Source organism: Drosophila ficusphila, unplaced genomic scaffold, assembly GCF_018152265.1.
Source record: "Drosophila ficusphila isolate 14025-0441.05 unplaced genomic scaffold, ASM1815226v1 contig_791, whole genome shotgun sequence".
NCBI classification, from domain to species: Eukaryota; Metazoa; Arthropoda; class Insecta; order Diptera; family Drosophilidae; genus Drosophila; species Drosophila ficusphila.
This window is the reverse complement of record NW_025064737.1, coordinates 21,673,532-21,686,028: the sequence shown is the minus strand read 5'-3', so window position 1 is coordinate 21,686,028 and position 12,497 is coordinate 21,673,532. Positions and strand designations below refer to the sequence as shown.

The following is a 12,497-nucleotide window of genomic DNA, read 5'->3' as shown; positions in this document are numbered from 1 at the left end:
TAATCGTTCAGGGCCAAAACCGGCAAAAGTGCACTAAACAAAATTTTAGTTTTACTTAAAGGTAAATAAAAGTTGAAGGTACAAGGACTTTAAAATAAAATGTCAAAAAAGATTCCATTATTTCCAATGTTATATTCTGAAATTTGGTTATTAAAAATAGATTTTCAAAATAAATTTTTTTTTTAATATTAGTAATGTTTTTTCACATGTTTCCAAACCGGCAAGACGCCAATGCAAATAAACACGGCGGCTTGCGAAGAATTCGGTTGCAGTTGGGCGAGGACAAGACGAAAACAATTTAGATGCAAATCACGGGTTCTTCTTAACGCCAACGATCAATTGGCCAGCGATTGTGGCCTGAACTTGGACCACAAATGGAACTGGAAAATACATTCCCAGTCGGCAATGAAAACTGACATTTCAGGGAAAGGCGAACAGTAGGTGAAAATAGAAACGATGGTCGCGATTTCATCATCACAATTTGTTTATATTGAACGTTTAGGAATTGTCTGTCACTCAAAAGTCTTGGCGACCCTTGGGCAATTGATCGTAAGCGTAAATCATATCGGGTATCCCATTCGAATTCCGACATTGAGCAACTTGAGATGCATTTTCCATGTCGTGTAATTGAACACCTTAAACGATTCGAAAACTAAATAGCCAAGCAAAGCCGTCTGACGGCAATTTAAACTTGTTTCTGGCTCACTTTATATCTGTTTATATCTGTCATAAGTAGGAGGTGTTAGGCTTAACGCCTTCATTTTGGCTTCTTCACGAGGTTTATGCAAATTTTGATAGCTTATCTAGTCTCTTTATGTAAATAGTCAGTCTCATTCTTGTCAACGCACTGCGGTTAAGGTCAAGTTGAAGAGCGAACAAATAGGAGCATTAGTCAGAAACCATCTGACTTGTAAGCCCTTCGGTTTAATACCCTCAAATCTTAAAACAAAACTTGTTGACATTGTTGTCTTTGCATTTCCGAATGGATTCTTTAGTTTTTTTGTGAAAATACTTGTACCCTTTCCCAGGGTACCGCTGTTGCCCATAAATTTTGGGCACTGGCATTTGTCATGCTGCCGTCATCGTTGGGCCTTTATTTAAGTTCTTACAGACATGTGAATATAAAATTTATAGTTCAAAGCCCGCGCAGGGTCACAAGGTCATTGGAAGAGCGAACCACCCGTGACTAATTTAGTGTTTGATTTACCAAACATACACAACAGTTTTTGTTGTTTACTACATGTGTCCATTGTCATAAATACCGACACTAAACATAGTTTAATTATAATTTAATGGCGCACTCGGACGTCTTTATTAAACCATTTGCGCAGCTGTGAAGTGTATTTATGTGCCGTTTTCAAGAGCAAATAAATACAAGAATTCGACTGCCATCAGAAATTCTTGTGAATCCATAAACAAAGCTAATCTGCAGAAGAGGAGGCGGAGCGGCAAACGAAGGAGAAACCTCATTCTAAGGCCATGGTCACAAGATAAATGAGATTTGGGGATCGCATACGGAATTCCTGGAATCAAACTAAATGGCTGGCTCCGACTTCGACATTCACAAAACTGCAGATTTATTATCGTTTCGCTTTGTTTTGAATCCTTAAAAAAAACGTTGGCCCTGCAGATGACATCATGAGCTTGTGCCGAAAACAATTTGCCCGCGAAAGACGTGACCGCGTTGCACTTTTGACGCCACGTACTTGAAGACGCCGCTCAAGGAACTCTGGTCGGACTGGAAACCTATAATTTATGACAGTTTTTGCCTTCTCCCAAATGAATATTAATTGAAATCCCCCAGCATCCGCCGACTGACAGACAGTTTTGCCTTTTGTGGAACACACAGTTGTCAGCGAGCCGACTACTTTACGGATCGTTTTTCCCTCCCTAGAACTTTTTGCATACCGATACTCGGTTCGAGAATCTAATATGGGAGGCATGGCCAATTTGGCCCGTGATTTACATTCGGTAATCCTCTTATGAACATAAAACAAAGCAAAAATAGAATGCGACATTGGGTGTTGTGGCGTCATAACAGATAATATAGAGTCAGCGACCGATTCCATCTATCTGGGGGCCCTTTAGAAACTGGGGGATTTACTTGTGGGCAAACCGGCTTTTAGGCTCGTTCACACATCTCAGCCTTCAATTGGGCGTCACAGAGCTCTTCAAGCCAGTTTCCCCACTTCCCAGACTCTTAATTATGTGCTGGTTATGAAGACGTTTGCTAGGCACGTGATTAAATGGAAGATCTTTTCATTTACCTGGACTTTCCACACCTATTATGGCGTCAGAATCCTCTGCAGCAGGTATTTAAATAAATTCGGTTGATTTGGGTTAGTGATGTGCTCTGACTCAGTCAGGTAACGTAATTGTCTATTTCTATTAGCCAAAGTGTTTGCCAAAACTAAAAGAAATATTGCAAATCTAGATGTATTGCCTCAGTGCTCTGACTAATGGTTTGTGAAGTGTCTGTTTGAATAATTCGCATCGGCATTCGCATTTGCATTGCTAATAAATTGCAGATTTCGGTGTCACTGTGCAGATCTCCTCTGTCTTCCGCCGCCCGAGAAGAATTCGAATTCAAAGTCAAATATTCTGTTCAAACATCTGTCAGTATTTTGCTGAATGAATTGTGCATTGTGCGAGAAATATTTTTAGGTATTGTAGGTGAGCTGATCGTATAGAAACCCCAAAATGAATGAGAAAACACAAGTATTTATTGTCGAAAACAGTCATGATGTAAGTGTCTAAATCGCGTCCGTATATATCCTATATGCACTGCTCGGCAACTATGAATAATTAGCTGATGAAATAAACATTTCCCAGCAATGAAAATTTCTTTGTTTTACAATAAATTGCGTTAAAATGCTAAGGCGTTTTAAGATAAAATAAATAAAATGGTGTACTAGGAAAGATTTCCCATTTTTCTGTAAAGCAAAACTAGCTTGTAAGTAATCAGCCAGAGTACATGGGTTTTCGTTTACCTTACAAGCTAATCACCTTCGAAAGAAAAATGAAGAAACTCGCCGTATAAATTACAAAAAGAGGAAGGAACTCAATCAATCTCGAAGCAATCAACAGCATTCCAAACTCAAACAGAATATCATTAGATAAGATGCATCAAAGAAGGCATTCGCTGAACAAACTCCTAAAATCGCATGGCACATACTTAAGGCTTTGGATTTAATGGCAACTCACCTTCGTTGACGTAACCGCCCTCCATGGTGCCAAAAGTATACACCTCGCTCCGGTTTCGAATGCCTCTGGCCGGGAACACTTTTTGGCCGCGACCTACGTCTATGTTGGCTGAGAAGTCCGGGATCGGGGATCCGGGGTAGGGGGACTATGACCCGTTCGATCTGGCCAATGCACTCCGCACCTCGGCCGAAACACAAATCGAAATCGAAGAATCTGTTGCAATAATGCGTGCGGAGCGCTGTTCGTTCCGCGTTCCACGTTCCACGTTGCTCGACTCTTATTTATTTTTATGCCAAGTATTCTGTTGTCTGGCTATTTATTAGAATTTATCTGGCGATTGCTGCAACCAGCAACCGGCGGCGGTGCTCTCCAAATGTTGCAGGCCCGGCCTCAAAGATCTATGGCCTGCAAGTGGCCTGGCATCGTGTGGATCCCGGCGATGGTTGCAATAAACAAACAGACTCGTCCCAGTGTCCCACCAAGTGCGGAAATGTGCTCCCCAAGCACACTCTATCTGCCGGTCGTATCTAGCAGCTCCAGCTCCAGCTCCAAAGAAGAGATTTCACCAGAATTTGCATGGGTCCTCCACTGACTTGTCCTCTCTTTTTTTTGGGTTTGGCCTCCTCCTAATACTTTTCGTTGGCTGATGTTGTCTTTTTTGGGCTGAAAGTGGATGGGGAATGGACAAACTTGAGCATAAGTAAATGTTCTCCATCAAATTGACCAAAGATTAATGCTAACCCCCAGACCATCAGAGGTCAAAGCGAATGAATCACATCGCTTGAATGCAATCATTGGGGCATGGAAACGGAACCTCCGAATTAACCCCACCAAAAAAACGTTCACCTTGACATTCGCTTTATATTTATATTTCACTGGAACGTATTTTATATTGCCACACCGAAATTCTTTTGTATTTCTCTAAAAATAGTAAATAATATTTGGTCTTGGAACATTTCGCTCCCTCATTTCCGTTCCGCTTTTCGCTCAAAAATGATTCCCCCCCCCCCCAGATTTTTCACGCATTTGCGCCCACAGATTTGCAGATTTTATTTAATGTTTCATTAAAAAACTTGCACCAACTAAAATATTGTTACTACACAGAAGAAATTTACGCCAAAATGATTATTAGCTTTGAATTTAAATCATAAACGATATATAATTTTTTCGTGCACAATTTATGATGTCATATTGTCAATGTTTGAGCCTAAAATTGAAAACTAATTTATGATGCAAATACGAGCAACCAAAAATAAACAAAACCAGAAGAGCACTAAGTTTGCTTATCGAAAGCTTGAATGCAATCGCTTGTATTTTTGTTTGCATAGGCGAGCCGTGATCGTGTGTTTTGACAATGATTAAGCGGCAAGTTCAATGCCAAAAAACGAACCGAAGCCAAGGCAGAGACCCAAAACGAGTATCGGATATCGACGGAGTATTACTTGTTTGGGTTATCCAGGCGAAATCGGAAACAAAGCAAAAATGCAAAAAACTAAAGAGCCAAGTCGAAGTCGAAAGAGAACCGCTCCCGATAAAAGCCAGCCACGAACTGCAAAGAAACGCTGTCCGGAACCGAGGAAAAACAATCAAAATACTTTTCCAAAAACAGAAACGAAAGATATTAAGTAATAAAAAAAAGCATGGGGGAGAGACAATTGTCACGACGAAGGGCCATCGAGAGAAATGGTCGTCAATGGATTCATACTTGACATTCGATTGGGCGCCAAGAACAGACAAAGAGCCATAATAACCGAGAAAGACTCATTCTAGTGCCAAAAAAAGCGAGCTCGTAAACTTTCAATTTCGGGACCGCCTCGCTGGGCGATCAATTTTATCAAAGGCGAAACGAATTTTAATTGAAGGCGCAGACCGCAAAGGGGAAACCGGGGACCCTGAGTGATTACACGAGAGTCGAGTGTCTGTGCGTCTCCAGCAAGTCGCATAATTAAACTGGCATTTGATTAATAATCATTGAACCCTGGATGACCCGCACTTCCCAAAAACACCCAGCCCAGCCAAGCCAAACCATTCGTTTGGGCTTTTGTGGTTTGTTGTAACAATTAGCGGCTACATTATGCATTTTAAATCGACATTTATTGGGTTAAATCAGTGTGTACAGCCTTCGACAGCCCTTACACTCCGAATTAGAAATTGGATCAATTGACGTTCAATAATTTTATTGCTTAACGAGTGTAAATATTGAAGGCAAAGGACAGTGTTCCCAACTCCCTGCGGGTGTCATCAATCAAGAGCGGAGTGTCGAGTTAATTGCCGGCACACAAGTTGGTAATTATGTAATTGTCATGGCTGTCTTGAGTTATTCTTGGGCTCTGCTCCTCATCGCCACTTGTCGTGTGACAATGACAAGGGTTCAGCTCTGGAGTTGGAGTTGTTACAAGTGTAGCATTGACCCGAGGTCAAAAATGCGACAGCCAAATCTGCACAAATTTCGGTAAAAAATTGCTCACTTCACGAATGTCAAAAACTTAAGAAGCCATTTTTCTAATGACTTAATAGCTTCCCAGAATTCGGCGGCGACTCTTCGACATTAATTTGGGCATAAACATTCGTATTCATAAATTGTTTAGTTCCTCACCGACAACCTAAATATAAATTTTAGGCTTCTTTCAATTGTCTCCGTGGCAGGTTGACAAATGCGAATTAGCATTGCAAATTATTACTCATGTCAGGCATGAGCACTTAATAATTTATCTATCTTTATGGCATACGAAACAACCATTCTGTCAGAATCATTATTACAGAGCATTACAAACGCCCACAAATTGCGGGGGCAATGCAGCACTTGCCGACTGCAATATTACGTATACGTAGTGGATGATGACTGATCATTTGCTTCAGCTTTGGGCAAACGAAAAAACCAATTAAGTGAGACCACAAGCCAAACAATAACGAACCCAAGGGGATATGGCGAATAAATAGCACCAGTTTTTGTTTGGTTTTGTTTTGGTTTGCTCCCAAGCCGAAGTCGACGTCATCGTTGTCACTTTTTTATCCGCCGGGCTAGTCGCAGAATAATATAAATAAGCAATTTACTCACAACTCAGAGAACGCAACAACAATGGTCCAGAATTTATTTTCGGTTCTCTTTTGTCAGGCGAATATATTCATAGATATTATTGAAAGTAAATAACGACACTGGGTCAGCGCCAGCATCCCACTGCGGTGCCGTCAAAAATACTTCACCACGCAGATCAATCATATTTCGTGAGTGAAAAAATAGCAAAAGCCAAACTACAGTGGGGGAATTTGATAGCGCCAATAGTTGGCGCCAAATCGTTAATAAGCCATTGCGGCGCACGTGTCGTATACTTGACATCAGCACTCGCTTTACGAGTATCCATAAAAACCTAATCACATTACAAGTTCAGCGTAATCTGTCTTGGTAACAATAACAACAATAAATCCATCGACAAAAAAGTGTCTTTGAATAGCGAACATATGAATAGATAATTTAATGTTAATTTTTTTCCAATTTAATATTCTCTTAAACATTTGTGATTAGAAACAATTGATTTTTAAATGGTATGTCTTATGCTTATAAAATGAAAGCAGAGTTTTTATAGGGTACAAAAAAAGCGACTACTGATGGATTTTTAGCATCGCTAGTTGTATAACCGAAACTATGCGGAATGGCATTTTAATTGAGAAAACATTTGCACATTTTTGGTCATTCAAATTAGCCAGTAAACATTTATAGCACTTTTTTAAACTTGGCAGAGGTGTTGCCTTCCTCTGAATGTTCCGCATGTTCGCCTTAAAATGCGGATTCTAATTTAATGTCCGTTTATTTGTTCAGAATTATTTGTTTGAGATTCACCCAATTCCATTGGTTGTGTTAGTTTTCTTCGACTTGCTCAGCATTTACTTTTGGTTCAGGTGGCTATTTTTATAGGTGATCCGACGAGTGGCCATTGGCCACTGGCCATTGGCACTATCAAAGGAGCCGTAAATCATTCGAATGTGTATCCATATCTATTTTATTTTACGGGTGTTGTGCTGTTTTCGCTTTTATCGGAGCGTGCGCTCCAATTTCGTCAAAAGTCTCGGTGACATTCATCGTTCTCACTTGTTCGTTAACGTTTCGAAGCCGGACATTAGCCGCTCGTGGTTGTTGCCTCTATTTGTGGACCCAAGTGACGTAAGCCGGTCAGTGGGCCTAGTATTGTTTCAAGGTTATCGTGGCTTTCGGTCACCAAGTCTTCCAAGCGGAATGAGTTGCACTCGATATTTGTATCGGAATCAAATTGATATTGGATTCCAATGACAGACAGAAAAAGAGTTGACAATTTCAGTGTTCAAATCAGAAACATCAATGTAAAAATTCATTTAACCCCTTAAAAAATCGTTATCAAAATTTATTTGATTTTGATAGTTTTAAATTGGTAAATTTTTTACAAGGTTTGTACCCCCCACTGTCCATTATCAAGTTTTATAAGAATATTTTATTTAAATATTTATCTGTTTATTCATTAATTTGCATCCAGTGCAACCTTGCTTACTCTGATCTTTTGTCGCCTAGTGCTATCTTTTCGCTATCTCCACTTTAGAAATTACAACAGATTACAAAAATATTTAATTTACGTGATAAACTTAAGAGCACACAATCTAATAAATTGCGATGTCGCCGCAGAGATAAGGCCTCGCTCCGAAGTTGATGTCATTGCTGTGTAAGCCAAAAAGAGCTCTTCTTTGCTGGACTTCCTAGTATTATGCCATAAAAGAAGGTCAATTCTGGCCTGCTATCTTGAGGCGGAAAGCGCTGGCAACGCTTTCCATCTGCATTGCGTGACCGACCAGTGGTAAAAAAAAAAACACACCCACAATTGCAACGCCACCTCCCAACCGAAAAACCCTCTGTCATAATTCCATGGCACGCATAAAAATTTAACGCCATTGCATGTTGGTTGTTGAGCTTTTGACCCTTCGGACAGTTGATGGAGTTTGGAGTTTGCTCGGAAGGCCGACACGCGGTGCAATTTTCGGGGGAAGCCACCGAATTTCCCCGCCCCTTCTGTTTGGTGTGTCAAATTAGTTACGCGCTGGGTGCTGCAGGTGGTTGTTGCTATTTGTGTTTGTCTATTTCTGACTGAGTCAAATGAAAATGTCAAATGTTTGTGACAGCCCGAGTTGTCAGCTTTTCGTTGGTAATGAGAAAACTGCTGCCTCATGTGTGATTATGTATGAGTTTTTATAACTTTAGCCATCCCTATTCTTAGTCACCTTCAATGTCAGTTTTTCCTTAGTATTTAATATTTTGTTCTCATAAAACTTACCCCACTTTTTTTAAAAAATTTCAAACATAATGTGGTGTTTGAGCAGCTATTTTTTTTTTTTTTTTTATGCTATTGAATATATTACATTTTAACATTTGCCCTTTCCATTCAGTCACCCATTCATCTTCATTGAGTTGACTGCCCTCCCTGCCATTTGCATTTAATTTTATGTTTTTCCATCTGTCAAATGCACTTGCTGACGTCACCGTACTATTAATATTCATAACACCCGTCCAAAGTCAAAGAGAATTAGGCAAAAAGTTTGTCAAGCTGCTCGCGCCTGCCTTATCAATCACGAGGGGCCTGTGAATGAATGAGATTCCCGTTCGCGTATTTCGTATTTCGTATTCAGTTTTATGATTTCGGAAGCGCTGCATTCGACTGGCTAAAGGTGATATATACTCGTATATATATATGTGAACACTTTAAGAGAGCTGCTCTGTTCACGTATAGCTTAATGACTAACAAATGCTCTCTGCTTTCTGGTTCTTCAAACCGACGACAAGCATTTCAACGATATTCTGTGACCTTGAAGGTGGCAACAAAAATTTTTAAATTTTTATGCGTTTTCTACGGCAGCTGCCTTTGTTGTTGCGTGTTTGTTTGATACTGCATATAGACCCGTGTATAAATAATTCTTGAATAAAGGCCAGGGAGAGCGAGAGTGAAAAATGTCGAGCGGCTCAGGAAATTTCGCCACACCCACCGTCTCTGCCTCCCACCTCCACCCACCGCCCACAGAAAGGCCAAATGAGGTGGGCGAGGAATGTTGCGCCTCACTTTGCACTTGAAATAGTTCTGTTTTCTTTTCAGTTCTCCGCTTTTTTGTTCGCTCGCTTTCCCATTTTAATAAGCATAAGAACTGCTGCTGCCTCGCTTAATTGTTGTTATTTTTGTTGCAGCAGCGCCACAATTATCATTTGTTCTTATCAAATGACTCATGAAACTAGCAACGATTTTCGAGGGGCCTGAACCTAGACAGAAAATAAACATTACGCGTGAATTGTGCAATAAAAAGCCTATCTAACAGCGCGCGAGGGCATTGCATGTTGTGTTAAAAGGGCAGAACGATAGTGAACGAAAACACTAATTTAATTTTCCATATATTTAAGGTAAAAGAGATTATAAATATAACAAAAAAAACAATGTTTATGAGCGAAAAATAATGGCGTTTGGGAAAATAACTAAAAGTGTGCATGGACTTGCATTTAAAAGAAAATCATACGGCAGGAACTTTCCCATACTCCCCTTTTCACTTCCCTCAAATCCCAACAAGGTGCGAAACCACAAAAAGGTAAGCCGAATCCACCGGGGGAGAAAACATAATGAAAACCAACGGGAAACCACAAAATGCTGCAATCAACTAAAACTCCATGGGTGGTATACATAGGTGAAAATATGGCATGAAATTAGAGTGGAGGGAGCGATGGGACGCCCTATATGAGCGGCAAATGCAATTATGCAAATAGCCCAGTTCAAAATGCAGCCATAAAAGAGCTGGAGAAATGCAATCACACAATAACAATCAAGAAGGGGTTAAAATCATAAAGGGAATTTATTACACCCGAATAAAAGACACAATCGACGGGCAATTCACCTTAAATGAATTGAAAACACGCGCCAAAAGGGGAAGTAATGTGAAATCGATGCCGCAAAGGGGGAAACCCTCAAATATTTATTTGAGGGTGGATTCTTCGGGGGGAAAATAATTTCGAATAGGGAACTTGATCTCTTTCGCCGCTCTACCTGACTGCGAAACAAAATCTGCAGCCGGCGATGAGCTCATACCCAAATAAAAATCAAATAAACAGATAAGGGAACCCCTCTGCTTTGAAATTACAATGGCCCGGATATAACGAGCCCCTTTTCTATATATACTATATGTATATAGTCTTTTTTTTGGCGCACTCGCCAACATTGTGCGGCGCTTATCGGAGGACTTCTATCAAACGACAGCCTCGCATATGCTTATGTCCGCTGTAATCTGATTAACAGGCCGACAAAATCGCTCTTGTGTTAAATTAAAACGGGTGTAAAATCGCTAAAACTTTAATTACTGCCCACACCACTGCGTGCTTGGCTCTGAGTGCCCACTGTACTTGATTGCCGCCTGATTGGGCACCATTGAAACTTAATTAATGTGAGCTGTGCAGCGCAAAAATAAACCGCAAAATTGACAAAGGCAAATTTATTGAGTTGGGCTCGGTTTAAAAATTTCTCATACTGCATACTTGCAAGAGATTTAGCCACCTAAGGCTTTTAAAATCACAATAAATTCCATATTCTAAAGAAATTTATGAAAATACCTGGCAATATTTTCTCTACAATTTTGTGAAAATAAATGTTTTTCTGTCTGTTAAATACCCAAGTGATAAATATATGAACAAGAAAATTTCCGAGTACAAGGACAAGAAAATTATATTCTTTTGAATGTTTGACATCATAAAAATATGAAAAACACTTTTTTTAAAATATGCATATGAAAATGGGTAATCTCGTACATGGAAATCAAACTCCCATTGAATACAGAGTTGAAGTCAACATTTTTGTGGGAAACAAGTGGTGCTTGGCTCCCATAGCCAAAATGGGCTTCCAGTGGTGGTGCAGGTCTGGGCACCCACACCGCTTGCAGCACCACAAGAACCACCCACCCACGTGCCGCATTCGAAGCGCCGGCTAAGAGAGCCTGCTGCCACTTGTTCGGCGTTGCATTGAAATTGAAAGCAAGAGCGGTTGCAACACGGAAAAGCGGAAAGTGTTGCCGGCGCGGCCAGAGAGCGATTTCCCAGCTGTTCGGGAGGGGTGGATGGTCGGAGGTGGGGACGGTTTTCAGGAGGTGAAAAGTTCAAGCACTGCAGCAGGAGGCGTCCTTGGGAAATCCAGCTGCTGCGGAGCTCTCGGGACCGGCATTGCAATCGGCCGAAGGACACTTTGCCAGCAAAATCAATAATTGCCCGGGTCAATTCGGGATCCCCCTAAAACTCAATCAATTTACACGATTGCCAAACTCACCTCGTTTGATTTTTCCACTTGTCTGCCACACCAAAATTTGAAGGGGTTTCCTTTTTGTTGTTATGTGTATTTTTCAATTTTTTTGATTTTCAAGCTGTTTTCCCAAATGAAACAAGAAAATGTTTAATATTAATTTTTTTTGTGGTTTGGATTTACGAAACTTTACAATGCCCGTTACACTTTGATTGTTGATAGCGTGTATTTGAGCGTGCGTGTGTGTGTGCTTTTGATTTTGATTAGAGCGAAGGGAAAACGAATGCAAATCGATGGAAGCCGCCTAGATTTTTGTTGCTATTGTTGTTTGGCCGCCAGGGGCAATGTCACGCATGCATATCTGTGGTATTTTGTATTTTTGTAACAAATTTTAAATTTAGCCTGGCCGGTCTATTGTTGGCCGTTTTGCCTATGAAAGAAATTGAATTTTTAATGGCATATCGCGTGTTTTTTTTATTACCAGGCCAACTAGTTTGCTGCCAACGCTGAAATTGTGTTCTAAATGGCAAACAAACGCCCACACGAAAAGCCGCCCACTCAGTTTAAGCAACAACAACTAGAAAACAAACGCACACGCACGCTCTCAAAGATAACAAAAAATAAGTAACGAAACTTGCGTACTTAATCAAATAAGCGTTATAGCAATCGCTTTTGGCCAAAAACAAAACTCGCGAGCGGTCGCCACTGTGAGACACTTTTTGTATTTCGGTTCACGCGCGCTCCGAAAGACCAACCCGTCGCATTTCAATTCTGCCAGAAGACTGTCGTTCAATATTGAAATGGATTCCGAGTAAGCAAAGAACCGTGCATGAGTTCGAAGCCAACAAATGCCGCCAACCAAATTCACACTCAGAGAAATGTTTTCAAAAAAAGGGCATCTATTACTTTTGGCAAACCTTTTAAAGAACAATTGAAGTAAAAAAATCAAACAAATATATTTATTTTTATAAAATCATTCTTATAAAATCACTCTCTCTAAAACACATACGAATA

At 40.4% G+C, this 12,497-nt stretch overlaps 1 protein-coding gene across 3 annotated transcripts in view; it reads right to left on the bottom strand.

The window, feature by feature from the left end:
• The window catches only part of LOC108095840 (aminopeptidase N), a 28,784-nt gene extending 16,533 nt beyond the window's left edge, over positions 1 to 12,251 (bottom strand). For 2 of the 3 annotated variants that reach the window (XM_017197131.2, XM_017197134.2), the window contains exons 1-3: positions 12,126 to 12,251; positions 11,511 to 11,604; positions 3,205 to 3,867 (exon numbers count right to left, since the gene is read on the bottom strand). In XM_017197131.2, coding sequence (XP_017052620.1) covers positions 3,205 to 3,229 — 25 coding nt within the window. In that variant the 5' untranslated portion in view covers positions 3,230 to 3,867; positions 11,511 to 11,604; positions 12,126 to 12,251. Of the gene's footprint in view, positions 1 to 3,204; positions 3,868 to 4,646; positions 4,741 to 11,510; positions 11,605 to 12,125 lie in introns of those variants that run through there. The other variant, XM_017197132.2, reaches the window with a different exon arrangement.
• Between the last annotated feature and the right edge of the window lie 246 nt (positions 12,252 to 12,497).